The sequence below is a fragment of the Ambystoma mexicanum genome, chromosome 7q (assembly GCF_040938575.1).
Source record: "Ambystoma mexicanum isolate Mex_15411 chromosome 7q, UKY_AmexF1_1, whole genome shotgun sequence".
NCBI lineage: Eukaryota > Metazoa > Chordata > Amphibia > Caudata > Ambystomatidae > Ambystoma > Ambystoma mexicanum.
Window position 1 is genome coordinate 175,806,574 of NC_090941.1, and position 27,869 is coordinate 175,834,442.

Below are 27,869 nucleotides of genomic sequence, written 5' to 3' on the forward strand. Positions count from 1 at the left end.
CTGGTTCTTTCCATGTAGAACATGACAGCTCTGCGTACATCTAGTGTATGCAGACTTTTTTCTCCCGAGCTGGAAGGGTTTTGAAAGAACGTTGGTAGTTCTATAGTTTGGTTTACATGAAATTTCGAGATGAATTTAGGTGCAAACCTTGGGTGTGTGCGTAGAACCACTTTATTTTTGTGAACTGTTACAAAGGGGTCTAGTACAGAAAGAGCCTGTAGTTCACTTACTCTCCTAATGGAGGTGATAGCTATTAGGAAAGCAGTCTTAAGGGTGATATCTTTAAGAGTTGCCTTGTGCATGGGTTCGAAGGGAGGGCCCATGAGTCTGGAAAGTACCACATTTAAGTCCCATCCGGGAGCTGGGTTAGCTATCGGAGGGTGTATCCTTTTTACCCCCTCCATGAAGGCTTTGATAACTGGTATCTTCCACCACGACACTTTAAGTTGGGAAGTGGTGTATGCAGAAAGTGCCGCTAGGTGGACTTTAATGGAATTGAATACTAAACCTGAATCCAGTAAATGGGTCAAGTATAGAATAATGTCAGTAGGAGAGCAGTCAACTGGGTTGATGCTAGTACCTCTACACCAGATAACGAATCTTTTCCATTTGCTAGAATAGCAGTGTCGAGTATTAGGTTTTCTGGCTTCCCTGAGGATGTCCATACATCTCTGTGGGAGTTGTAAATGTCCAAATTCTATGATCTCAGGAGCCAGGCTGCTAAGTTCATGGTCTGAGGGCATGGATGCAGTGTCCTGCCCTTGTCTTGTGACATCATGTTGTACGGGCAGGGAAGTTTCACTGGAGGAGATAGGGACATCTCCATCAAGTGAGCGAACCAAGGTTGCCGTGCCCACATTGGGGCCACTAGTATCATGGTAACCTGCTCCTGGTGCATCTTGTGCACCACTTTGTTGAGAAGGGGAGTCGGGGGAAAGGCGTAAACAAATTTCCCTGACCATTGAATCAACAGACCGTTCCCCTTGGACTGGTTTTGGGGGTACCTGGAGGCGTAACTTTGGCATTGTGAGTTCTCCAGGGTTGCGAACAGGTCTATTTCCGGGAATCCCCATTGCGTGAAGATGTCTAAGACGATGTCTTCGTGCAATTGCCATTCGTACTCTTCGGGCAGGGGGAAGTCTCTGCTGAGTTTGTCTGCTAGCAGATTGAGTTCCCCTGGTACATGTTGTGCTAGTAGGAACATGTTGTGTTTGAGAGCCCACTTCCATATATTCTGGGACAGCTTGGACAGTCCTGGAGAGTGAGTGCCCCCTTGCTTGTTGAGGTAGTACATGGCTGTGGTGCTGTCTGTGAGGACCATCACTGTCTTTCCTTGTAAGTGTTCCTGAAAGGCTTTCAGTGCTTTGAACACCGCTAGTAGTTCCAGCAGGTTTATATGCTTGGATGCTAAACTCGGAGTCCACACTCCGTGTGCCGTTTGATGGGATAGGTGAGCCCCCCATCCTGTAAGGGATGCGTCTGTGGTTAGAGTGGCTTCCACTGCGGGTGTGGCAAAAGTTTTCCCTAATAACAGGTTTTCTTTTGTCCACCACCGTAGCGAGAGAACCAAGGCCTGCGAGACCACCACTAGATCGTCCCATTGTCCGCTGGCCTGACACCACTGGCTGTAGAGCCACTCTTGCATTGGGCGCATGCGCAGGCGCGCGTGAGGTACCAAATAAATACATGACGCCATCATCCCTAGCAAGCGCATTGCTTTGCGTACCGTCACCTCTCGGCCTGCTACATAATGGGGAATTTGAAACAGCATGTTTTGGACCCTCTCGTTGGAGGGGAATACGAGGCCGTCCCTTGTTCGAATTAGAGCCCCTAGGAATTGTTTGGTTTGGCTGGGGTCTAAGCTGGACTTCTTTTCGTTGATGGAGAAGCCCAGTTGGGACAAAAGGTCTACGGTCTTTTGGGTATTGGAGAAGCATGTTTCGTAAGAATCCCCTGTTATGAGCCAGTCGTCGAGGTAAGGGTATACCGGGATGGATAATCTGCGCAGGTGGGCCGCTGCCACTGCCAGTACTTTCGTGAATACCCTTGGTGCAGATGCTATCCCGAAGGGTAGTACTCTGAACTGGTAGTGTTTGTCCTCTATTTTGAACCTGAGGTATTTTCTGTGCGATGGCAACATTAAAATATGAAAGTATGCATCTTTCATGTCCAGTGTTGTCATGTAATCCCCTTGTGATAACAGTGGGATTACCTCCTGTAAGGTCACCATACGAAACTTTTGGGGTTTGACAAATATGTTCGCTGGGCGCAGATCTAATACAGGGCGCATGGTTAAGTCCTTTTTGGGTACAAGGAAGTACACTGAATAAATACCTTCTGTTACCTGTGATAGGGGGACGGGCTCTATAGCTTCTTTCTTCAGTAGTTCTTCCACTTCTTGAAGAAGAATGGAGAGGTGTTGCGGTGTCATGCGCCGGTTCCGTGGGGGTTTGTACTTCGGGGAACCGTTGAACTCGATGCAGTATCCGTGGGCTATGGTGGATAATACCCAACGGTCTGACGTGATTCCCTCCCATGCTGAAAGGAACGATGTTAGCCGGCCCCCGACCGGTGATGCATGGGAGGGGACCCGAATTTTCGGGTCATTTGCTGGTATTGGGCGTGGAACCTCTGGGGCTGGAGCCACGACCTCTTCCTTTGCCACGGCGTTGGCCTCTTTGACTAAACTGGGTGTTACCCTGGTTGGTGGGCCAGTTGGAGCCAGAGTAATATTGTTGCTGTTGGTTCTGCTGCTGTCTTTGGCCACGAAAGGAGCGTTTATTACCATAGCCTCGCCTGTTAGGGGGCCTAGAAATTTGATCAAGAGTTTTGATGGTATCAAACTCTTTTTTAGCATGTTCTAGGGCCTCATCTACTGCTTTCCCAAACAGATGCGTCTGTTCAATGGGTTTATTTATGAGGGAGGCTTGGGTTTCGGGCTTAAAACCTGAATTGCGTAGCCAAACGTGGCGCTTGAGAAGTATTCCCTGAACTAGGGAGCGGCCAGCCGTCTCAGCTGCATCTAGGGAGTTTTTAACGATGCCCTGGTTTACCAGTGTGCCCTCTGATATTATAGCTAGCAGGCGAGAACGCAGAGGTTCAGGTGCTTCCTCTGCTTCGCTGCGCAGCTTGTTCCACTGTGCATCTGCGTAGCTAGCTAAAAGTGAGTTGTTATTAGCAATTCTAGTGGAGAAGGCGGCGGAGGTCGTGATTCTCTTCCCCAGTGCGTAGAGTTTTTTGCCTTCTTTGTCTGGAGGTGCTTCACTAGTGGATAGTGGCACCCCTGCTCTTTTTCTTGTGTTGGTAACCACAAGGGAGTCTGGAATAGAGTGTCCTCTGATGTATAAAGGGTCAGAGGATGAAGGGCTGAAGAGCTTTTCTATTCTAGGGTTGACCCCTCTTACTAGAGCTGGGTTAGTAAGGGAAGGAGAAATTCTTCTTTTAATAGAAGCCAGGAGAGGAATAGATTGGCTAACAGGGGCTTTTTCTTTGATGACTTTTTCTACAAAGTCGATGTCTGGAAGAGTTTCCCCTGTATCAATCTCAAAATGCGCTGCTGCCTTGCGCAATAGTGCATTGAGGGAAGGTTGGTCATCTATGGGAGAGGAGTTACCGTGTGAATCCTTGAGAGGAGAAGGGAGAAAGGCATCAGGGTCTGAATGTACTGATGGGGATTGCCAAGGCTGCACTGACGGTGAATGCCAGGGCTGCGAGGTAGCTGTATCCTCTTCAAACCCTGTAGGAGTGGTGTAAGGATCTTCTTCGAAGCCCTCTTCCTCAAGTTCTACCTCTTCTTCTCCACCCAAACACTCCTCATCTTCTTGGAGGTATTGCTCCTCCTCAGTGAGGTCAACCAGCCTAGGAATCTTGACTCTAGGGTCATCCTGTGGCCATTCTCTTTGTCTTTTGTGAGTGGGTGGGTCTTGGTTTCCTAGAAACCTTTCCATTTTCTCCATGCAAGAATGGAGTCTTTCAAGGGTCTCATGGGGTACCCCTGAATAGTCTAGAGGGGGAAAATTAGTGTTTTCGCCTTCGAATTGTTTCGAACGCTCCCACAGCGTCGACGAGAGGGTCCCGTCTCCTTCTGAAAAGCCTTCAGGTAGTTCGGAAGCGTCCTTTGGAGAAGGGGGCAGTTCCTGGCTACTTTTGTGTCTTTTCGACGCGGTATTCGACGTTTGTTTCGTCGTCCGCGTACGTTCGTCTTCGGCGACAATTCTCGCTAGGCTCTCGGCCACGATTTTGTCCGTCGAGGGCTTTGGTGTCGACGTTGTGTGCGTTGCGCGTTGTACCTCGACGGTCGCTCTATGGAGCGTTGCGTCGGATGTTTTTGGGGTAGCGCCCGTGTTAGATGGAAGCCCAATCGCTGGTCGCTGCTGCGTTTGCGGGTGGGGCTTGTGACCTTTACGGTCTGCGGTAGACGCCGGAGTGCCCTGCGTCCCCTTCGGCGCTGATGGATCCTTCGTTCTCGACGAAGAAGAGCCGTGGGTAGTGTGTTTAGCCTTATGGGGTTTGTGTGCGTCCTTGTCGCCGGGGTGTTCATCCCCATAAGCAGGGCGTGAGCCGAGCCCGTCGGGGCCGGGGACGGACGACGAGGAGCGTGAGCGCTCCTTCTGGGGGTTCATGACTTCCGTAACGGACGTCGAGTTATCGCACTCCTCGTCACTTTCAGTAACAGCGGCAGCGGGTGAGGAAACTGACTTCGACATCGCGTAGTCTGCCCACCTCTTAACCCTACGTTCTTTAAGAGTCCTGGGTTTTAAGAGCTTGCAGGCTGCGCAGCTGTTCTCTATGTGATCAAGGGGTAAGCAACGATTACAGAGCTTGTGCTTATCTTTCCAAGTATATTTGCCCCTGCAGCGTGGGCAAAACTTAAATGGTGTCCTCTCCATAGCTGAGGCAATAATAGCTGGCGATAACAACCCCAAGGGAAAGAAAAGGGAGAAAGAAAGACATTCTCAAAGAGAAGAGACAAAGTTCTAACCCCCACTCTCCCTACTGTAAGTTGGCCGTCGAGGCCAGGCCACGTGTTCGGCAGCGCCGAAGGATCTCCTCCGCTCTTCCTCTCCGTCGAAAATAGTTCGGCGGAGAAACAGCTTCACAGCTAACGTCGAGGGGGAGGGATCGTTACCAGTATATTAAGTTATGACAAAAGGACCGAGGTCCGTGGTAAGTATAGCAATGTCTCTCTAGGAGCTCCGCGAAAGGCGACCAGAAACTGGGCGGAAAAAAACAATCTGAGGGACCTCGACGCGTGAGGGATTGTGGGTACAACGCACGTCACTATAGGGATAGTGTTACAGACACGCCTTGTCGACGTCCCCTTTTCGACTACGAAAAACAAAATGCAATACTCCGCAGTGACCACTGGATGTCGGACCTATGCACAGCATGTGATTCTAAGCAGATTAACAAACATCAGAAACAATCATATGCATATAAAACAGCGGCAAAAAGCAGATATATACAAGCATATACCCAGAAGCAAGGCATGTCTTGGGGTGTCTAGGCAAAGGGTAGGTCGTGGCTAGGTAGGAGGCTGAGTAAGAGTTGTGTCATTGGCACACAACCAATTGATCATCTTGTGCCTGAACTTCGGGTATGGTTGTTCCGTTCTGAGTTCAAGTGGTAGTTTGTTCCAGCAGTGAGCAACTTTGACCGGAAAGTTGGATCCTCCCGCGGTGGAGCGTTTAAACCTTGGAATCTCTAGTTTGTAGGTGTTAGCCGATCTCGTGGGTCGTGAGGAAATGTTCCTGTTAATTTTTTCCATAAGATACGGGGGGTGGCGGCTAGGTTGTTTAGACATTTAGATGTGAGGGATGCTGTTTTAAGTAAGATTCTTTCCGTTTGTTACCCAGTTGACCTCTTTCCTGGAGTTAGTGATGTGCTCTCTGTACGGGATATTTAGTGCTGCTCTTAAGGCATTGTTCTGTAGTCTTTGAAGTTTATCGGTGATATATTTGCTGGTTCCAGAGTACAGGGCATTACAGTAATCTAACCTAGACATAAGGGCATTGGCTAAACTAAAGCAGCTGGCACTAGAGAGGTAAGGTCTAGCTGCACGGATGAGTTTGCAGGTGTAGGAAGAGGTGAGGGAGTTGACCTGCTTCTTGAGAGTAAGGGAGGAGTCCAGATAGAATCCAAGGGTTTTTACCTCAGACATCACCTTGATAGTGTTGATATCAATGCTGAAGGATGTGTAGTTTGGGCATAGTTTTTGGCTGTTGACTTCAGAGCCTAAGATTAGTAGTTCTGTTTTTTCTTCATTCAGGCAGAGGCTGTGTGCGGCCATCCATGCCTGAATGATGGTGTATATCTTGTTCACAAAGGCTGAGTCTGTCTCGTAGTCGCCCGAAAGAGGTATAAGGATCTGGGTGTCATCTGCGTAGTTTGTATTTACACTCAAACCGTCCAACTTGTCAAACAAAGGCTTGGTGAAGATATTATGCATGGTGGGGGAGACACAGGATCCTTGTGGGACACCGCAGGTTATTTTGATGGGGTCAGCTGAGTTGGTAGTGGAGAAGACTCGCATGGTTCGATTTGCTAAGAAGGATTGGACCCAGGCTATAGCATCTCCGGTGAAGTTGGCGGCAGATTCAAGGTGGTTGCATAAGACTGCATGGTCCACTAGGTCAAACGCAGCCAACAAGTCCAGTAGGAGGACCAAGGCTGCTTTCCTGTTATCCTTAAGTTCCTCAATTTGTGTCTTGAGGTCTAACAAAGCTGTTTCCGTGCCGTGGAGTGGGCGGAAACCAGATTGCCGTGAGCCAAGCAGGTGGTTAGCCTCCAGGAAATCCTGGATATGTATGTAGGCAGCTCTGTCTAGGATTTTTAGTAGGAAAGGCACTGTGGTGATTGGTCTGTAGTTGGTGGGATGGTGGGGTCCAGAGTTTTTTTTTCTCCAATAATGGGAGGACCCATGATTTTTTTAAGGTTGGTGGGTACCGTGTTGGATTTAAAGGAAGAGTTTATAAGCTTGGATATGAAGGGAGCTACATCCCTAGCTGCGTCCTTTATTAATTGTGCAGGGCAGAGGTCGCCACAGTTTGAGGGAAGTTATTTTTTCTGTGTCAATTATGGAGATAGAATTTAATCTAAATGGTGCATTGGTCTTATTCTCCTGGGATTGGGCTATTTGTTGGTGCAGAGGTGGAATTGTGGCCTTTTTTTGCGATTTTACATTGAAGCAGGGAAATTGTTAGCAAGGGTGTTTTTTTTATATATTTGTGCACCAAGCTTTGTTTTTAGGGGCGTTGTCTATTGGGTCAATGGGGGATTCCAGCTCACGGAGGATGGTGAAGAGCTCTTTAGTATTGGAGTTCGCTTTTGCGATCCTGTCATTAAAGGTGTTCTTCTTGGTTTTGATAATTTCTTTTTTGTACAATTTGGCAAATTCGGTTGTTATTTTTGTTGTGTTCAGTGGGAGAGTGGCGCCAGATAGATTGGAGCTTTCTTTTTTGTAGTCTTAGAGATTTGAGGTGGGGCATGAACCAGACATTTAAGTGGGCTGCCTGTTTAGCTTTATATAGTTTGGCTGGAGCAACTGCATCTAATGCTTTGGTCATAGCATTATTCAAAGTATTTACCAGGGTGTCTGGGTTGTTACTTTCCAAGCCAGATATGGCTGGAAGGAGGAGAGGGATAATGTTTTCATTCAACAGTCATGTCCTTCTTACTTCTGGTCAGGAGAGGGGGAACCATATTGTTGATTTTGGGGCTAAGGAGATCTAGAGTGGCGGAGAAGGTTATTAGGTAGTGATCCGTCCATGTTTGTGGAGCAATATCGGTGATATTGATGTTACAGTTCAGTTCTGATACCCAATCGAGGGTCCTTCCCTTGATGTGGGTAGGGGAGAGGACTTTTTGGTCAAGGCCGTGGTCCTTGAGCAGGACTGCAACTGACTCTGCATGTTTATTGTCGGTTTCATTAAAGCCAAGGTTAAAGTCTCCCAGTAGTAGGGTTTGGGAATGGTCTTTAGTGTCATTGGCTATAAGGCTAGTTAAGTCATCTTCAAAGGTGCATAGGGGCCCTGGGGGTCTGTATATTAAATGGATTGAGCGTGTGCGGTTGTTAGAGGGGCATTTTGACTATACTTCACAAGATGGGTAGGAGACTGATGTGGCAGGTCTGACGGGAAGGGTAGATTTGCAAATGATGGCTAGTCAACCGCCTCTGGCATTAGGCCTGTCTGCTCTGAGAGTTTGATAGTTATCGGGCACTGCTAGCATCAGTGTTGGACCTGCCGCCTCATGAAGCCATGGCCAATAGATCCAGGTTGTCCTTATTTAGGATGTCCGCAATTTCAGTGGCATGGGCCACCATTGAGCGCGCATTGATTAGATCCTAGAAGTGTTAGAGAACTATTAGGTTTGCTAGTTTGACAGGTTTTGAGTGATCAGGTGTCCAAAGTTGTGCAAGTTACGGTAGGAGTTTGATCATTGGTATAATTGGATTGTTTGGGTGAGCGGTGCAGGTTTTTAGGTTGGGTAGTAGTACGTCTTTTGGCGTTATTCTGGTGGTTTCCTACAGGTTCATAGATGCTAGGTAGTCTGGACCCAAGTCTCAGGTTTTTGTCCTTAGGAGGGCTGGTTTTGGGAGTGACGGCCATAGTACTAGCTATAGCGGTGAATAGTATTAGTGTTAAGGTGACTTGCGTGGGGAACATTTCTTAGCTATTCCAGAAATGTACTGTGAGCTGGCGTCTATTAAGTAGATGCTTCAGTGATATGCCTGAATCATTCGTGTCTGAAAGGTACAGTGGACTAATATTTGATAGGTTTATCTTGTGGAGATGCAGTAGGGGTATTCAAGCAAACTGTCATCTAGATTTGACTTTAACACAAATACCTAGTACACTGGTAACTGGAGAGTAGCAATTGGTACATTTTGGTTCATTTAGGTTGTGGAAATGCATGAGGGTTTTCAAGTGACATGTGCAGGCGGGTGTCGTAGACCAGAGGGGTTCACCTAATTGCAGAATTCACAGGTAAGGCCAAAGTGGCATGTGCAACTAAATGCACCAAATACAGTTGACCGGGGGGGGGGTCACCTAAATGGAGAATTCACAGGTAAGGCTAAAAGTGGCATGTGCAATTAAATGCACCAAGTACAGTTGACCAGAGGGGTTCACCTTGAAGCAAAGTATACAGGCGATAAGATTGTATACGCAATGCAGTACAGGTTAGTTATGAAAGCGAGTTAGCAGGTGGGGGCGTACATATAAGTGAATTGGCTACTGTGTTTTCAGCACTAGCGCTGAGCATATCTGGCTGCAGCATAGTTAAAGTCTTAGTCAGCAATTAGAAGGTAGATTGAAGAGTCTTACAGTCAGTGTTGCAGAGGTCCAGGCTCTCGGCTCTTCCTCCTGTCGTTAGCCAGTCAGGAGCCGGAAGCCTGCTGGCTCACCATTGGCCAGAAGTACAGGCTGCAGGCCAATCGGAATAAAGACCAGGACTCGCAATGTATCTTCGAGTTTGAACTCCTAAACGAAGTTGCAGGTGGCCATTTTCAACTGGCTGAGCTCCTCGTGGACTTCAATGGCGGGCATACATTCAGGGTGCTGCAGACGGTGGAGAACGAGTGGTAGTAGGCACCCGTTTTGTGTTGCATTGAAATATGGAGGGGCACAGATAAATAAAAAAGACCTTATCCAAGAATATGCAGCGTGCTTCCAGAGCACATCAAAAAGAGCCTTTTGAATATTAGTACACTAGGCAGCGTTAGGGGAGAAAGCCACCAGGGGGGGCGACAGGGGACTAGTTCCTTGAGGATCTTAAAAAGTTCCTTCGTGTTTGATTGGCCTATATGATACATTTGTTGTAGACATCTTTTTTGGCTACAAAAATAGTATCTTTATAAGTGGAGGAGGCCAGTTAGGTTGTTTTTGTTAACAAGGGAAGGTATATTTTTCCAGATGGACTGCCTTTTTTTTCTTTACGCAAGTCTCCAAGATGGGGGGTGAACCATGAATTCAAATGAGAACAAGGTTTTTGTTTATGCAATTTTAGCAGTGTGATAACATCGAGGGCTTTGAGCATAGCATGGTTATAAATATCTACTAAAACTGTAGGGTCTGAGCAGGTGGTCAGAGGTATTTAGTAGAGGAAGAATGATGGGAAGAAGTTTCTCAGTCGAAATATCCTTATTACGTGTTTGGATGGAAGGGGCAAGATTGGGTTTGCAAGTTTGAGGACTGGCATTAATTGCAAAGCTTATTTTATAGTGGTCTGACCAGAGGCATGGAATCACAGAGATCAGTTTAAGCTTGCAGTTCAGGTCAACCCAATCAAGAGTGCAGCCATTGATATGAGTAGGCTCCTTGATGTGTTGGGTGAGGCCATAGTCAGTTAGAATGTATAGGAGGTCTGAGGCTTTGGGATCATTTGCATCTTGGTATCCTAAGTTAAAGTCACCAAGTAGGAGGATTTGCGAGTTGGGCTTGGTACTAGAGGCAAGAATGGACGACATATCGTTGATAAATGTAGTAATGGGGCCGGGGGCCTATATAAGAGATGCACTGTAATAGTTTGGTTGGGGAAGAGGGGTAACGATGGATAGAAGTTCAGCAGATGGTATCTGGACGTTAGTGATCATCCTAAGTTCAAGTGAACTTTTGAAGATGACGGCTATTCCTCACCCTTAGTTTGATTAGTGTCCCTATCTTGTCTAATGGAGTAGTTGTCTGGAACAGCTAGGGAGAGTGAAGGTCCGGATGCACTATGCAACCAAGTTTCAGTGATGGCCGGGAAGTTTAGGTTTCCAGAAGTAATCATATCTGCAATATCAAGGGCATGTGCCGAAAGAATGGGCATTGATCAGGGCTCCAATGAGCTTCTTGTTATTTGCCCTGATATGGCATGTAGTCAGAAGCGGTGATGGATTTAAGTGCGCAACCGGTGCTGAGGTTGGGTTGTGTGCAGGAGTGTGGTCGTGGGAGTTTGATGTTGGGATAATGGCCCTGGTGGCGTGTCCCCAAGGGGAGCCTAGATGCTAGTCTCTGGTTTCTAGCGTGTGAGGTGCATGGTTGACTACATTGAGTGCAGGTAGTTTGGTTCGATAGAAATTGGATATGGGCTTAGAACGCCGCTAGCATGAAGAGGAGTAGGAGTCAGGTGGAGTCTCGAGCCTAGCCTCAGTTTGCGGGCGGAGATGGAGGTGGGCTGAGTGGGTGGTGTGGCTTTGCTGGCTATACTGGGAGACTGATTAATGGTTGCACGACAACGTCTTGTGCCGAGTCTCAAATTTCTGGTGTAGGTGGCAATACATATAGCACTGGATTCCATGAGTCATGCGCCACCAGCTTGGCTTCCACCAGCCCTGCCTTAACGTGTGAATGGCTGTAGGAGGGGAGTTCTGGAAGGAAGTCTGCAATTTCCCACCATAATCTCTGGTTGGCCGCAGTCAGCATGGCACTGGCATTGGCCTGACAGATGTAAAGAGGCGTTGGAATAGAATTTCTTGCCACATGCCTCCAAGATCATCTTCTCCTTGCCTAGCAGAGCCGCAGAGGAAGAGGCTGAGGATGACTGAGGCTTGGAGTATAGTGATGTCACAGCGATCACAGAAGAGTGCCTGAGGATGGGCCAAAAGCAAGAGTGTATTCCCCTCCACCTGTCTGTACTTGGCATCCAGGCGTCGATTGTCCGGCTGGGCCGAGTGGGGTTTGAGCCAGCCCTTCCTGGCCAGGGAGACCATCGGTCTGCATAGGAATCCCCGATTTGGCAGAGGGGTGTTGTGGGAGGACTTCAGCGAGAACCCCTCTGCCGACTTATCAACCAAAGGGTTGGGGCAGGCCCAGGTACTCCGCCAGCCCAGCAAGAGGTTCGTGGAAGGCCCTGGCTGAGGATGTCATGTTTGGATCCTCCTCCTCATCCTGCAGATCTGGAGGATCCTGTGGAGGTGGAGGAGTAGATGGCACCAGAGGCTGGGATACAGGGACCGCAGCCAAAGGCTGAGGAGGCGGAGTTGGCTGCACCGGGGCCTGGGGGCCCGATTGAGGAATCTGGTGCCGCTAGCATGGAGGGAATGACTTCCCTGATGGGGTCTCTGATAACCCCCATCTGAGGTGACTTCATGAGGCCGAGGAACTTCTCGAAGCGCACCTTCTCACTGGCCTAAGAGGTGGCAGGGGGTGCCGAGGGTAGCAGGGAGCTGCTGCACACCCTGTTCATATGGACGCCAAGGAAAGCCTCCCTGCGCAACTGAGGGGTATACTGTAGGCCACGTAACTGGTTGAGGCCAATCCCACCTAGACACTTGTTCTTCGCCGAATTCCTGGAATGGCGTCAACAGGTGCCTCTTTCTGGCACAGCGGCCATTTTAACGAGCTGCCTGCTACGTGCCTGCGACGTGGTGCTCAGCCCGCTAGGCCCGGCATCGTCCAAGACTCTTGCGTGTGGATCACAAGGCCTACCCTGCTCCTTGGGCCTAGGCCCGGTAGGTGCGACACCCTCAACCCGAGGGTCAATACAGCTGCGTTTAGGCGCCCCCTCGGAAGTATTGCTGGTATTAGGGCATAGCCCCTTGGGTGTAAACCGGTAAAAGAACCTTCCAGTCCCTCAACACTGTGCCCGGGAGGATCCCTCGACCCGAAGGTCGGTAGCTGAAGCAGCCTCGGTGCACGTGCTGGTAGAAGGACCTGACCGGTCCCTCCCGCGCGGGAGAGTCCCTGCAAAGGAGTCTCCCTTGCGGGGTGCGATGGAGAACATAGGCCCCACCTTGGGCCTGGTTCGATGCTTCACAAAGTTCTTGAGATCCTCTAGAGGCGACCTCTGGAAGAGCTCCCTCCAGCTGGCTAGTCTGTTATTCAGCGCCTTTGAGGACAGCGAGTCACACGCCGAACATGATTGCTAACCATGGTCTGGGCCAAGGCAACGTAGGCAGAGGGCGTGGGCGTCTGAAGTTGGGCAGAGCCAGTTGCAGGATGTCGACATGTGCTGGGAGGAGCACAACGCCAGAGGACCGAGTACCTTAATGATAGAAAAGACAAAAGAAGTATCCGCATGTGGAATTACATGGCCGAAGCCAAACCCAGGAGCGCTGGTGTATTCGGCCCGTTCCCATCGATACGGGACTGGGGTGTCGCGCCAGAGGGTGGAGTCAGGGCAGCGCATGCTCCCTGGGCCGCACACCCGCGTGCCTCTAAATTTAAAGGGGAAGAAGGTTTTTTCCTGGTGAAAAAGGTTCCGTCTCATGTCCCTTCGAAGGAACGCCCCGTACAGTACAGTATGGAGGAAAGGGGACGGGAGAGTACAACCAGTCCTGACCTTTGGTTATAGATCCATCCATTTTTCCTGAAATCCTCCTGTGGGCTAGCGAGAAGTCATCCTGGGCTACTTTGCTGCACCGGCTCTTCTTACGAGTTACACCTTTGGACTTTGCAGATCATTTAACTTAAGTTGCACACCACAAAGGGCCGTGCAGGACCAGTTTTAGTTTCTGTCATAAGCATCTACCTGCACCATTTTCTTCAAGTAGCCATCCTAGTTGTCCGCCTGCATTGCATCCCGGTAGTCTTCCGAGGTAGCGAGTGGTGGTCCAGCAGTTGGCGATTTCAGAGTTGGTTGGACGTGGAGAGCATCTAATTAAAGACTTTCCTCTTATTTGTATTGAGCTTTGAGACAATCTCTACGTGTTGGATCAAGCTGGTTCAACCTCCTAAAGAGACTCCTACCATGCTGAAATGACTCATTTGGACCTGTAACTAAGGGCACCAGGCCACTGTTTTTCTAGTCAAGAATGGACTTAAGGATAGTACGTTAATTGTAAGGATTTGTCTGGTGTTTGCCATTTTCAGCCCATTCGTTTTCAACTTGTTGATTACTTATCTGGTTCCATTTCTTTATTCACTTGCCTTACTACACTTCTAGTATTTTTAAAGCTCTCCAACGGTATTTGGGAATTGTTAAATCTCTTGGAGCATACCAAGGTGAATGTGTATAGATCATAATCTGCTGTTTGTGAGGCTGAAGGGACAGGGAGCATTGTCAGAGGCCTTCGCTGCTCAGAGGGTACTTCGGCAGGGCTGCGGTTGGGCCTCCTGTTTATTCAACTTCTATATAGCCGACATGAACACATTGATTAAGTCCTCCTTCGCAACCCCAAGGCTGCTATCATTAAGCATACCTCTATTAGTGTACGCTGATGACGTAATTCTGATGGCTGAGACCAAGCGGGAGCTCCAAAGATTGCTGGATGCCATTAAAGTATATGCTGTGGGAAACGAGTTGGTAATTAATGACAAGAAAACTATAATTAGGTTCACGATAAAAAAAAAAAAAATACAAGCACACTTAGTGGACATATGGACACTCAGTCAATAAGACCATCAGCCTCCATCACCTACTTGGGATTCAAGCTGGATGTAACTGACAAAGATGTTTCCCCTCTCATATGCTTGCCAAGGCCACTCAGGCCGGAGCTCAGATGAGAAAAATTAGATCTAGGTACAGCATATTCTCTATGCGTCCTTTGTTGGTGTGCTATAGGGTGAAGGTGGTGCTGGCTATCTGATATGGAACAGAGAACAGCCACGCACTAAGTTCCCCGCAGTAGGAGAGGGTTGAGGCCAGAATTTGCAAGAGGGTGGTGGGCTACCGGATTGTATACGCCTGCCCTCCTTATGATTCGAGCTGGGTCTCAGCACTGAGCGTTGCGATGGACTGGAGGATTCTGTGATTACATAGAAACATCTTGCTTCCTCTGAAGGAAGCCCTACAGTCCAAGCATCGGGCCTGGAGTAACTTCAGGGAGAGAGCTAATGGAATACCATCTAGGTTGGAAGCATCAGTGAAGGTTTATCCCAATGTGGTGAAAAAGGTCTTAAGGGGAGACTGAATAGCTACAATAGCAAGTACAAGGCAATTTAAAATTACTACACCCTATCTTTTTTGGATAAGCCACTGGGGAACATCCCAAAATACCTGGATTGATTCCCAAATGCATATTGGGCTCTACAATTCTTAAGATACAGGCAGAAGCTGTTGCCTATAGGAGAAATCATATAAAAAAAAATGATCTCGAAATAGAGGTGGGCTGCACACTGTGGTGATCGCCGTGTGCTTCAGAATAGAACATGTGGTTCTGCACTGCCAGGCACCTTCAACCTCTTGGAAAATGTAGCTTATAACTACAAAGTGAGATGCTACAGCATTTTTTGACTGTCTATCCAGCGCTGAAGGAAAGCAAAGCTACACTAGCAGTCATAACATTCTAGAATAGAGCTTTCTGATAAACCTGAAATTGTAAACGTATTGCAGTAATTGGCATTTACTTATGTCCTCCATTGGGTTGATGCAGCGTACCTGCTTATTCTTTTTAATTTGGTTATATTGCCAATTATGACAGTGGACTTCATTTATTCTTTTATGGATTGTTCTGATGAACTATTGTAATGTGTAATGACATTATTTGGGTCGAAGTATAAATGTATGTTTTTCTTTTAAAGTTTTGTGTGAGGTCGACTTAGAGCAACCATGATCACAATAAAAAAGGAATTAAAAGAAATAGCCATTTCTAAGGGTTACTTGTGGTTTCTCATTGCCAAGAGTTTAAGGCTGATTTTATACATAACTTGTATTAGGAGTGTGCTGTGTGCTTAACTGAATCTTTCAGCACCATCACAACCTCGTCGAGGCCTTGCTGTTTAGTCACACTATCCAGATAGAGCTGGTTAGACAGCATTTGTCCTGGTTCATCAGAACAGTATTGCCTCTTAGAATCTGTCCTCAGGATGACTTGTATGAATTAGCGCAACACTGGAGGAAAGAAAAATTCTATTGATGCTGCTTGGCAAAAGACTATCGTACAGTCTGCATTCCATCGAATGCTAACTTCCCTCACCCCTTCAAGTATGGACAGGGGGGGACGTCAGTACGGGCGGGAAAAACAATGCATGAAAGGCAACCAAGCAAAGTAACCGGTCTTTATGAAAGAAAAAGGCATCAAATTAATACTACCACATTTGGGGTACTCTAAAGGGTACAACATTACATCGCCATGTATTTTAAGGTGTTTTTGCCTGAACTCTTTGGCCTAGAAAAAAAAACTAATTGAAAAATATGGAGGGGGGGGGGGGGGGGGGCCGAGGCAGGTTCATGGGATATAAGGGGTATTGGGTGTGGATAATAGTTATAGCAAAAGGGGGCCGGGGGACCCCCAAATATTTACAAAAAAGCAAATACTGTTCGCGCTGCCTTTTGTCAAGCTAAGCAGCCAATTCATACGTTCGGGTAGTGGTATGCAGCATGGTTTTATCAATCAACTGCCACCACCAAGCAGCACACTGCCTGGGTCCCTCTACATGCGACGGTGTAGGAGTAGAGCAAACTAAAACGATTCTTATTAAAGCCAAAGCCGTTTGCTCTGTAAAGTCTGGTTTCTTTATGCTACCATGAAAAGTGAATAACCTGAAGGATGTTGGAATAATGCAGACCTATGCCGGAATAAAAAAATGCAAAATACAACCTTATATGAAACCAATCGTTCCAAAATTAGTGGCCAACTTAACAAAATGCCACAACTCTCATAACTTCTAAGTTTCAATTCCCAGAAAGTTAAATGTAAACCTTTAAATACCTACCAACATTTGGCACGCAGTTGCTTTTTCTTCAAGGCCTGCGGTCTTGATGCCAAAACTTTGCTGATCACCAAGATTGACAAATTCCCAGCCATCATCATCACTCATACTCTCCATATCTTGAGCTGTTCAAGCAAGATGGAATTAAAATGTAAATCAGAATTTGTTTTGACAAAAATTAGCAATTTAAGTTATATGTTTTCACTGGAACCCACTGTCAAGCAGTGCAACTTCTGGTTTTATGGAAGCAGTCTTCATCAGGGGCCCCATGACAACAGGAAGATACTGCTGGAACTCCTTTCCAAGGATCTTGCACATTCTTGCCCATGCAGAAATCATATAGGATATCTGAGGATGAAACCGAAAGACTACAAATGAGTCAATAAATCAGTGATACAAAGTAGGTATAAATACAACTGTACTATATGCCAATGTTCTATTTATAGTTCTACGGTGCGGCATGTAGAATAAACTGTCAAGGCTAATTTCTTGCTGCTAACCAGATGGATTTAGCAAAACATTCACGTCTTCAAAGATTTGCCAAATCCTAAAGCTTTCTACGACTCTAGGGTAGGTTGTTCCATAGGCATGGTGCCACCACAGAAAAACTTCAATCCTACTCGAATTTACATCATGGAATTTCAAGATAAGGTTGAGTGGAGGGACTGGATCGACCTATGAACCTGTATTTAATTTTCCAAGTACACCAGGGGCGATGCCATATATACATTTCAAAACCATAGAGAATCTTAAAATTCTGCATTTCATGGGAAGCCAGTGCAGAGTGTGCCGGGCGTCTGACAACGACGCAAATCTAGAAAAGCTGCAGGCCAGTCAGATAGCCACATTCAGCACTCTTTGAAGGTGCGACAGCAGATACTCAGGAATCCCCAAAATAAGACTCAAGTAGAGTTTACACTTTGTAGAAATGTTAGCCATATGAAACAATGGAACCGACCATAGGCAGAGACGTTTATAAGATAAACGCAGACAAGTTCCGGTTCAATCGAACAGGTAGCCACAAAGGCTCCACCTTTCCTTAAGGACTGAACTCCCACCATTCCAGGACCCAAGGGACCCCAGGCGGTACCATGGGTTATTTGTAAGAATTGAAACTCACTGCAGCTTCCAGTCATGCAGGATAACATGACTTTTTGCACACCCATGGTAATCATTTTGGGTATGGAGGGTCTTCCGCTGTTTGGTTTCAATACTTGTTTTAAACCATATGTGATTTAGTAGTTTGGGTTTTCAGCTGGGTTAATGTGTTCATGCAGGCAAATGATGAGACAAACCGTGTCTTAGCATAATTCAATTTGGAGTTCTGCAGACTTCATGGGACGTTTACTCCCACAGCTCACTTTAATTTCGTGTTCAGCATGACATCTGCTGAAGTCCCCCTACAACTACATACTTTTCACAACTAGATGGTTGGAGGTCACTTATAAGGCCATCAGGCACAGGAGTGCTACTGGAGAACCTTTGAGCCCTGGAGTGCTTATATCACCTGGAGGCAAAACAATGGTTTATTGTGCACTTGCTAAGCCCTTATACATCAAAGAATTGTGTTTTAATGCGCCCACAGGGCAAAGGGGAGTGAAGGAACAAGTTACTTACCTGTAAGTGTTCTGCAGCATGGGTCTGGCATGGATTCACATGCTCATGAAGAATACATAGCAGTACATACATGCACAACCATGGGAGGTGGCAAGGCTCAACAGAAGCAATTGCTCTTAAATCCTCACCAGGCTTACCTTCCAGCAAACAGATTGCGTAGCACTGCTTGGCCGATTTCTGGAATCCCCGTCGACGCAGTAGAATTTTGTGAAGGTGTGCATAGACCTCCACGTAGCAGCCCTGCAGATGTCCTGCAGGGGCACACCAGAGAGGAATGCCGTTGTTGCAGCGATTGCTCTGGTAGAATGGGCTCTCGGATGGCCAGGCAGGGGTCGGTTTGCCAAACAGTGACAGTGAATGATGCAGCCGGAGTGCCACCTGGAGATGGAAGTCTCAAATTTCTCCCTTGTCCACTTAGAGGAACTGCAAGGGCCTACGGGTGGAAAAACGTCGTCCTCTGCCCCTTGATGCTGAAATTTGTCACCCAGGGTGTTGGAAAGAGGCTGACTGTCCTCGTAGGTCTGGCGAGAATCAGGGCACCATGGCGTATCAATAGATTTGTCCGCAGCCTGCCCCATGTTTTTCGACAGGATGGGTATCAGCCCAACCGCCGAAGTAATTCTTGTGATACTGTGTTCAATCATCGCTGAATCGGTGCGAGTTAGTGGGTCCAAAGATCTATCGGTAGATTTACTGCCTACCGTGGTGTTAAAGGGTCTAGCAGTAGGTTTTTCGCCTTGAGGCCTAGATGTAGATTTTGGGCCTAACGGGCCTTTTGGGACCGTCGCATTACCACGCTTCGACATGCAAACCTGATTTTGGGGTAGCACCCTTGTTTGTTTTGGAATGCCCAATCGCAAAACGCTGCTGCGGAGAAGGCTGTTGACCTGAAAGATCAGAGGAATCTGCCGAAATTTTCGATGGCCCTGCTGGCGCTTTCACCTTTTTCGACATATCCATCGAAATAGGTGGAGGGGTTGTGTATTTAGTGTAATGTGTTCTTTGTACACCAGTCATCTAGTCTTGTCCCTGAAACGAGACTAGTGTCAGGCCTTGAAGGGTCGGGGACGGGTGTGGTGGATCTAGAAGTGTCCGCCTCGAGGTCTATCACATCTGCAACGAATGTCTGGACATCGGAGGTGCCCCCGTCACTTCCGGCGGGTGTGGTGCTGGGGGGCGGGCTAGGGCAGAGAGGGTTCCGCCCGCGTCATAGCGTACACGGCCCACTGCTTTACACGGTGCTCCTTAAGGGTCTTAGGCCGAATGAGTTTACAAGCTGCACACCGCTTCTCGTCATGATCTAAGGGGAGACAGGAGTTGCACGTCCTTCCACGGGTATCTGACCCTACACTTAGGACAGAACCATAAACAAAGATGACCCGACCTAGAGGGTAAAGAGGTGGAAAGAGGAAAGACATAATGAAGATATTTCCACCCCGACCCCACTCTCCCTACTGTTAAGGCCGGCCAGAGGGACTGGCCACGTGGATGCTTCAGCCGCCGGATCTTAGGCGCCGAAAACCACCGCCGTAGACCAATCCCCCGCAGTCTTTGTCGAAGTTGTTCCTGCTGTTGAAGTGACTTAAAGGGGGAATAACCGACAAGGCAGTTTAAGATAAACAATGTCTCTTATGTAAGAGCTCCGCTATAGGGCGACCAGTTCTTTGGGTGGAAAAAAATAATCTGATGGACCTATGCGCTTGAGGGATTTTGGGTACACTACACTTCATGTTAGGGATAGTCTTACAGACACGCCTATGCCAATGTCCCCTTTCGGTCCCCGAAAGACAAGATGCAATTCTCCACAGTTACCACTGGATGTCGGACCATATGCACAGCATGTGATTCTAAGCAGATTAACAAGCATCAGAAACATCCCTTGGGCGACTGCCAAGTGCCACAATTCCTGCATCTCTGGAGCGCGCCAGGGACCTGGTGCCCCCCTGCTTCCGGAAGTAAAACATTGTGGTGCTATTGTCTGTGAAGACCCTCACTACTTTGCCCTTGATGGATAGAAGAAATGACTTGAGCGCAAAACACTGCCCTTAGTTCCAGGATGTTGATGTGTAGCGTCATCTCCTCCGGCGTGGGCTCCCAAGCCCTCCAAGGAAATGTCCGTTGACCATATCCTGGTACAGGGAGGGGGGGGGGGGAGCAGTAGGGTGCTCTGACAGTCTGTCCCCCCAGCAATGTTGGAGTGCACACCCCACCACCTTATCGCTCGAAGCAACTCCAACACGCGTCCAGGAATTCCTGGAGCAGTCGCATTCACAACCTGCAGAGTGGGATCAGGTAGATACACGACAATGGCGAGCAGCGACTTGATGGTCCTCACTGTGGCGATCTTCAGTGCTAACAGCCGTTGCACCTTGACCAAAATGGCTGCCATCTCCTTGGAGGAAGCCGCCAGACAGGATACAGTGTTGAGCCTGGATCCCAAGATAAGCGCGTCCTGCGATAGTCAAGCAGGACTTGCATAGTTCACCGAGAACCCCAGATCCGTCAGCAGCCAGACAGTCCCCTGCATGTGATAGACTGCGATGTCCCTTGACTTGGGCCGGATGCACCAGTCTATTTATGGGTACATGTGAATTCCCTGTAGTCGCAGATGGGCCGCCACCGAAGCCAAGCACTTCGTAAAGACTCTGGTTGCAGACTTCAGTCGAAGGGGAGAGCTTTGAACTGGTAGTGCTTCCCTTGCACGATAAAGCGAAAGAACTTGCAATGTTTTTCGTGAATGCAGATGTGGAAGTACACGTCCTCTAGATCCAACAGTGACAAAATCTACCTCCTCCAGTTGGCCTAGCACATGCTGCAACGGGACCATCCTGAATTTCTGGGACTTGATTTAGTTAAGTCATCGTAGATCAAGAATGGGCCTCCAGCCCAGTCTTTTTTATTACTAGAAAGTATCTTGAGTAAACTCGAGCCCTGCAGTCGCTTTGGAACCAGCTCTTTTGCCCCTCCCCCCCTTTTTTAAACATGGCCCGAACCTCCAGCAGCAACTGAGGAATGTGTTGTTCCTGCCGGGCCACCGGTGGTATTCGCAGAGACTTTAGTTGAAACTCCAAAGTGTCCGTTGCTGAGAGCGTCCAGCACCAATTGATTGGTGGAGATGTTTACCCACACGCTGACGAACTGAAGTTTGCAAGCCGGCCTCCCACTGGGGTGCAGGGGCCCGATGTCCTGGCTGGTTCAGTCCTGCTTGGAGGCCGGTGCGCCGCCCTTGGCGCCTCGAGTTCAAAGGCAGCTACCTCCGAAGGTCTTGGAACACCACTTGTAGGCTTCCGGGGTCGTGGGAGGGCTGGTAGTAAGAGGACGATCCGCCGCCGAAACTCTTTGAAGATCTGCCCGACTTCACTCCTGAGGAACAAAAGACTGACTGTGCTGTTGTAGCGTGCCCAGGTCAAGGGCCAAACCTGCCAGTCTTGATGGCCTGAAGATTCACTGACAGCCATGCCAAAAACATTATCTCCGAACGCCATGTCCAGGACCCTCGTCCGGACCTCTTGTCTAAAGTTGGTGGCCTTCAGCAAAACACATTTCCCATCTGGTTGAACCATGTGTCCGCAATGTCCAGGGCCACTGTGATGGCGTGGTCCGACGCCACCTCGCCTTCCTGAAGGATCTTCAATGCCTCGACCTGCTTGTCCTCGGGGAAGAAAACCAGGATCGGAGCCATCTTGTACCATAGCTCCCAGTCGTACGTGGCCAGGATCGCTAAAGTGTTGTCTGCCTTGACTGTCGTCGCCAAGTAGATGACCTTCCTACCCACAGCATCCAATTTCTTCCCCTCGCTGTTGTCCTGGAAAGGGAGCAGGAGGGGCAGAGGTTGAGGACGATGGGTTGGACTTCTTCCCAGCAGCTGCCGAGACAACAGAGTCCGCCGATGGCTGTGACCACTGACATTTGGGTGCAGACTCCGGCACCCAGAATTTCTTTTCTAGCTGGTCTCTCTTCGCTGGAGCTGATGTGGGCTTCATCAACACCAGCCCCTCATCCCAGACGTCGCCCAGGAGTGGCACTGACAGAATGGTCTTCCTTTTTGCCTACCGGCGTTGATACAGGTAGCCCTCCTCTTCCAGGGTGAGCTGGAAGAGTTCCGAAGCATGGGTGATGGAGTGGAAGGAGCCCACTTCGTTGGGCGGAAATGACCCTGGGGGGGTGGAGAGATTCCGCCGGTGTTTGTCGTCGCTGGAAAGGGGAGGCTGTTCCAGAGGAGGGAGCCAGCCGAAGAAAGATAGCCAACAGCTCGCCCCTTAGACGCGCTTGGCAAGCAGAGAGTTGGAGCCCGAGCATCAGAGATCTGGAGGGAGATTATTTGGCGAGAGCAACCTTATGGATGATGCAGAGGGATTGGAATTTGATCCTTGCAGCAACCGGGAGCCAGTGGAAAGATGTTGGGGATGGAGAGATATGGTCCTTGGGGTTGAGGGCAAGGATAAGTCTTGCAGCCCAATTCTGGATTAGCAGGTGGGGGCGTAGAAAGGAAGTGGCTGTTGCAGTAGTCCAGCCTAGAGAGTACCAGAGCTTTAGTGACATTGAGCTTCTGGAGAAAAGTGACAAAAGGGAGATCCCTCTAGGGAGTTGGAGTTGGAAATGAGCCTCCTTGGCAAGGTCCAGGATGTGAGGAAAGAGGAGTCGAAGAGGACTCCAAGGTTTCTGGCTTCAGAGGAAGGAGAGGGGGAAGCCTACAGCGGGAGGCCAGAGTAAAGTGAAGAAAGGAGGAACAGGAATCCCAAAAAGAAGGATCTCAGTCTTGCTGGCACTGAGACAGATCAGAGGCGCACCAAGACTAGATAGCAGAAAGGCAGTCAGGAATGTTATGTTAAAGGAATGGTAGCGTCAGCAGGAAGAGGTTCAGAGGGCAGTTTGAAAAAGTTGGGCGTCATTTGCATAACACTGGAAGTGCAGGAAGAAAGTGGAGATACAAGCAAGCGTGGCGAGATAGATGTTAAAGAGCCAGGGCAAAAGGGTAGAGTCCTGAGGAACACCACAAGTGTAGATAGAGGTGGGAGAGGCCAGTCAGTGAGGAAGGAGGTCAGCCGGTCTAGTGCGCACTCAGATACCCAGGGTATAATGGAATCGCTTTGTGGGGATGGTTTAAGTTACTAAACTATTGTTCTCCAGCATGGGTCTGGCATGGATTCACATGCTCTTGAATATTCCCTGTCAGGCTGGGAATTCTCAATAAAAGAAAAAACTGTTTCACTTAAAAACTATTTCTCCCCTAAACCAATCACTGTCCTCCGGGTCATTCTCCTCCTCCTCCGCCCCATACAATGACCGTCCTCTCCACAAGTCCCTCCTCTGGCAGCCATCTTAAGATTTGATAAGCACAAAGTAGTAGTATGACCAAGAAGAGATGCGGGGGGGGACGGGAGGATTTGCATGTGAATATATGCCAGACCCATGCTGGAGAACAATAGTTACAGGTAAGTAACTTCTTCAGCATTGGGTCTGGCATGGATTCACATGCTCAGGAATAACAAATCCATAGCAGTAGAACAAGACACAACCACGGGAGGTGGCAAAGCTCAACAAAGCAATTAATTCTTCATGCAAACAGGTTGCGTAGCACTGCTTAGCCGACTCTGGACACCTCTGAAATCCCCATTGGCGCATCAGCGATTATAGCTAAACTATTCCACACTATGTCAGCATACTGTCGCTCCCGCACTGCCATCCATTGCCATAAAGAATTTGCATCCTGCTTTTCAGCTACGAAGGTACCACTGAATACATCCATATATCCTCACCCCTTAACATATAATCCTTATGGGCTACAATCTACAAACGTTGGCAAACCATAACCTTTGTCTCAAGAGGACAACCATCACCATGACAAACAATTAACTGCAATATTGTTCCAACGTTGCCGATGCTCCTCTGCATAGAGTTCCATATTGCAGAGGCGCTGCGCTTCGCCTGCCATCCCTCCAGACACCCATAGAAGGCTGGTGTAGCTCCTCAGTTCCACGAAGCCAGCTGCCACCAACTGTGGCAACCTGCTGGTCCACATGTTCACCGTCCACGAACACATCAGCATTCCGCACTGTGCCATTACACCTTCCATGACTATCCATAACTAACTTGCTCACAAGAAAACTAAACTAAGGCGGGGAAGCATTGCATCCGTGTTACCTAGGTGCTCATACTGACGTTTCCAAATTCCAGAGCCAAACCCAAAGCAGACGCCACTGCACTTCCTGATCATGTTGTGAGACGTCCTTGGGTCCCTTACTCTGTAGTAGATTTCAATTCACGGAATCTATGCAGCACCTGCCGCATTTACTCACAGCAGGTAAAAAATAATCTGGAATCCTGTAGGCATATATCTGGAATTATGTGGGCATTCCACGCTTTCACCATACTCCTGTGAAGGCATACAGATGTCACCATTTGCAAACTAACCTCAGGCCATCGCGGCACTGCTCTCCCCCCACCCCAAATGTCAACCAGTGCTGTGCTAGGCACCCATACTGTTAAGCACCACCAGCCCCCCACCTGCTACACATCTGGAGCACATTAAAATCCATTAAAAGCGCCTACAGCCCGCTCTACACAAAAATCCTTAATGTTGCTGTCGACTTATTCACGAGATATGTCCCGTTAAGTACAACACAATACTGTTTTCTACAGCAGAGTCTATGTAAGCTCACAGCTTCTGCTTCACGAACATCTAGGACTGCTTCGCCTCCTTAATTTCGGTCATAACTTCTTTTTCAGATTCTTCCCTCCACCTTATGGGACGCTTCCCATTCTCAGCCCCTGGGATCAGCTCTCCCTCCAGATCATGGGTAGTCTATCCTCCAATTCTGGGGCTCTTGCTCCCCCTTTTTCCGCCCTGGGTGATGGGTCTTACTTGTTTTGGGGCGGTGTTGTTGTCCTTCCTGCACCCCCCCCTGCAGCAGGTTCACCAGCTTTCCTTCAGTTTCACGCATATGTTCTTCTTGATAAAAGACCAGCATGTCGCCATTGTAATGAAGCAGCCTCCAGCCTTCTTAGTTTGACTTGTAAGGTTTATTAGCAGCGTCTCAAGATACCTTTACAAGTAGTTACATAAGTTACAAGCAAGTTACATGAATAGGACAAACACTGGCAGCCCATCACCCAGGCAGGGGGCTCACCAACTGCCTGGGCTACAACCCTCACCCATACATTCTGTCATTCAGGAATCAACACTCCACATGACATAACATTCCTCCTTGCCCGGGCAGGAAATACACAACACATCTCCCCCCTTAACATTTACACGAACAAACACTTCCACTTCTGACCGTAGCACTTTAAAGTCGACGACACCCTGACCTTGGCTAGGACCTCCTGCAGTCTGCGGGAAAATTGTATCCTCCAAACTGACCTGAGGTAACGCTAACAGGCTCAGAAGGTCCGGATACCAAATCTGTTTCGGCCAGGGCGAGGTGTATCATTTGCATGGACTCTGTGTTGACGCGTAGGAGAGAGGTGGTGTACAGGAACAGCCCTTCAGATGGGTAGGATAATGCATCCCCCCTCCCCCCCCCCCCCCCCCCCCCCCCCGACTCCTCGGCTGGAGGAATCTGCTGGCAAACCTCTGGCACTTTGAGTTCACCGCCGCAATTAGATCTATCTTGGGCTTGCCCCATTTGACGAATAGGCCGTCCACCGGATCCTGACGAAGCTCCCTGAGTGCGTCTGCAATGGTGTACATGACTGTCGTAGGTGGAGAGGGACAAGGCACATCCCCTATCCGATGGCCCAGTGCCACAATGCCTGCGCTTCCCTGGGGAGGGAGCTTCACCATATCGAAAGCAGAGGAGAGTAGAATGAGAACAGCAGGTGAGTTGGGAGTCCAGAGATGCGAGCAGTTCTTCACGGGTGAAGGTATAAGCTACTAGTAGCCATTATAAAAGTTACTGTCATCTCAATTCTATTCATATACACACAGCACACCATTTCTTAATCAAGAGTCATGTATCACTAGCCAATGGCAAGTGGAGAGTGCACATTTTTGGACCCTCTAACATGTGTTGAGGGGTTGGCTGACGGCAGCCAATATTTACTTTTAGCTTCAACCGGAGTACAAGCTGTTTTACCACATTAGCCCAATTTACCTTTATGCAGTTTAAATGGATTCCCAAAATGAAGCCTGGGGTGGATTTTGGGATGCCATTCTATTATGTTGAACAGTGGGACATATTTTAGCCAAACCCAATCATGGTAAGGAAGCATTTAGTAAACATTTTCTTTATGCTGCTTTCCTCCCATAGGCTACTATGGGAAAACCTTTTACTCCCATGTCCTGTCCCCTTTCCTTCATAATGTATGGGCGTCCCTCGATAGGGACTGGAGACTGAACCCTTTTCACCAGAAAAATCATCTTCCCCTTTAAATTTAGATGTGCGCGGGAGCACGGCTTGGGATAATGCGCACCCGACTCTGCCCACTGGTACCACTGAGTCCTCTTCTGAGGAAAAGGGAACAGACCGATTTCACCAGCGCTCCAGGATTAGGCCTCCAGCCTAGTAATTCCTACACGCTCTCCCCCGGAGAAGTATTCGTGTCTTTTGTTTTCAATTATCAGGTACTGCTTTGTCCTCTGGCGTCACGCTCCTCCCCAGCGCATGTCGATGACGGCGGCGGGCTTCAGCAGGTGTCCAGCCTACGAGGGTCCCTTCCCAAAATCCGACCCCCATGCCTTCTGGCCCAGACCCCAGCTGGGACGGCTGTACCGCCGGCGATGCCTTGACTCCCACGCTCTCAAGAACCGACTTGCCAGGTGGCGGGAGCTCTTCGAAAGAGTCTCCAGAGGACCTCAAAGCGTTTGTGAAGCAGAAGACCAGGGCCAAGCTTGTGCCCCGTTCAACTCTGCACCCCGCAAGGGCGATTGCTTTCCATGGAAACACCCAAGCAGGGGGGGGGGGGGGGAGACCAGCAACAGCACGAAGGCTGCTCCAGCTACCAGGCCGTTGGGTCACAAGATCCTACCCGTGCTACCACTGAGGGGCCGCAAAGGAACAAGTTACTTACCTGTAACTGTTCTCCAGCATGGGTCTGGCATGGATTCACATGCTCATGAATATTCCCCGTCGTCAGGCTGGGAATCCTCGGTAAAGAAAAAAATCAGTATCAGTTTCGTTTCTGATCTGTCTTTCGTAGTAGTAACCAATCACTGATCTCTGCGTCATACTGACCACAGCCAATGACTGCCCTCTACCTAAGCCCCGCCTCTGGCAGCCATCTTCAGATTTGGTAGCACGTGAAGTGGCAGTATGAGCAAGTGAAGAGCCGCAGAGGGGTAAGCGGGAGGGTTCGCATGTGAATCCATGCCAGACCCATGCTGGAGAACAGTTACAGGAAAGTAACTTGTTCCTTCTCCAGCATGGGGTCTGGCATGGATTCACATGCTCATGAATAAAGAATACATAGCAGTACACATGCACAACCACGGGAGGTGGCAAAGGCTCAACATTAAGCATTACATCAAACTCAACATTGAGCAATTCTTACCTCCTCACCAGGCTCACCTTAGGCGAACAGGTTGCGCAGCACTGCTTGACCGATCCTGGACTCCTCCCTGGAATCCCGATCGACGCAGTAGAATTTCGTGAAGGTGTGCGTTGACTTCCACGTAGCAGCCCTGCAGATGTCAAGCAAGGGCACACCAGATAGGAACGCCGTGGTAGCTGCGAT

The 27,869-nt window shown here is 48.7% G+C and overlaps 1 protein-coding gene across 1 annotated transcript in view; it reads right to left on the reverse strand.

The window, feature by feature from the left end:
- The window catches only part of IPO5 (importin 5), a 1,138,249-nt gene that overhangs the window by 348,089 nt on the left and 762,291 nt on the right, over nucleotides 1-27,869 (reverse strand). Inside the window, exons 16-17 of the mRNA XM_069640466.1 lie at nucleotides 16,793-16,925; nucleotides 16,581-16,702 (exon numbers count right to left, since the gene is read on the reverse strand). Of these exons, the coding sequence (XP_069496567.1) occupies nucleotides 16,581-16,702; nucleotides 16,793-16,925 (255 nt within the window). The remainder of the gene's footprint in view (nucleotides 1-16,580; nucleotides 16,703-16,792; nucleotides 16,926-27,869) is intronic.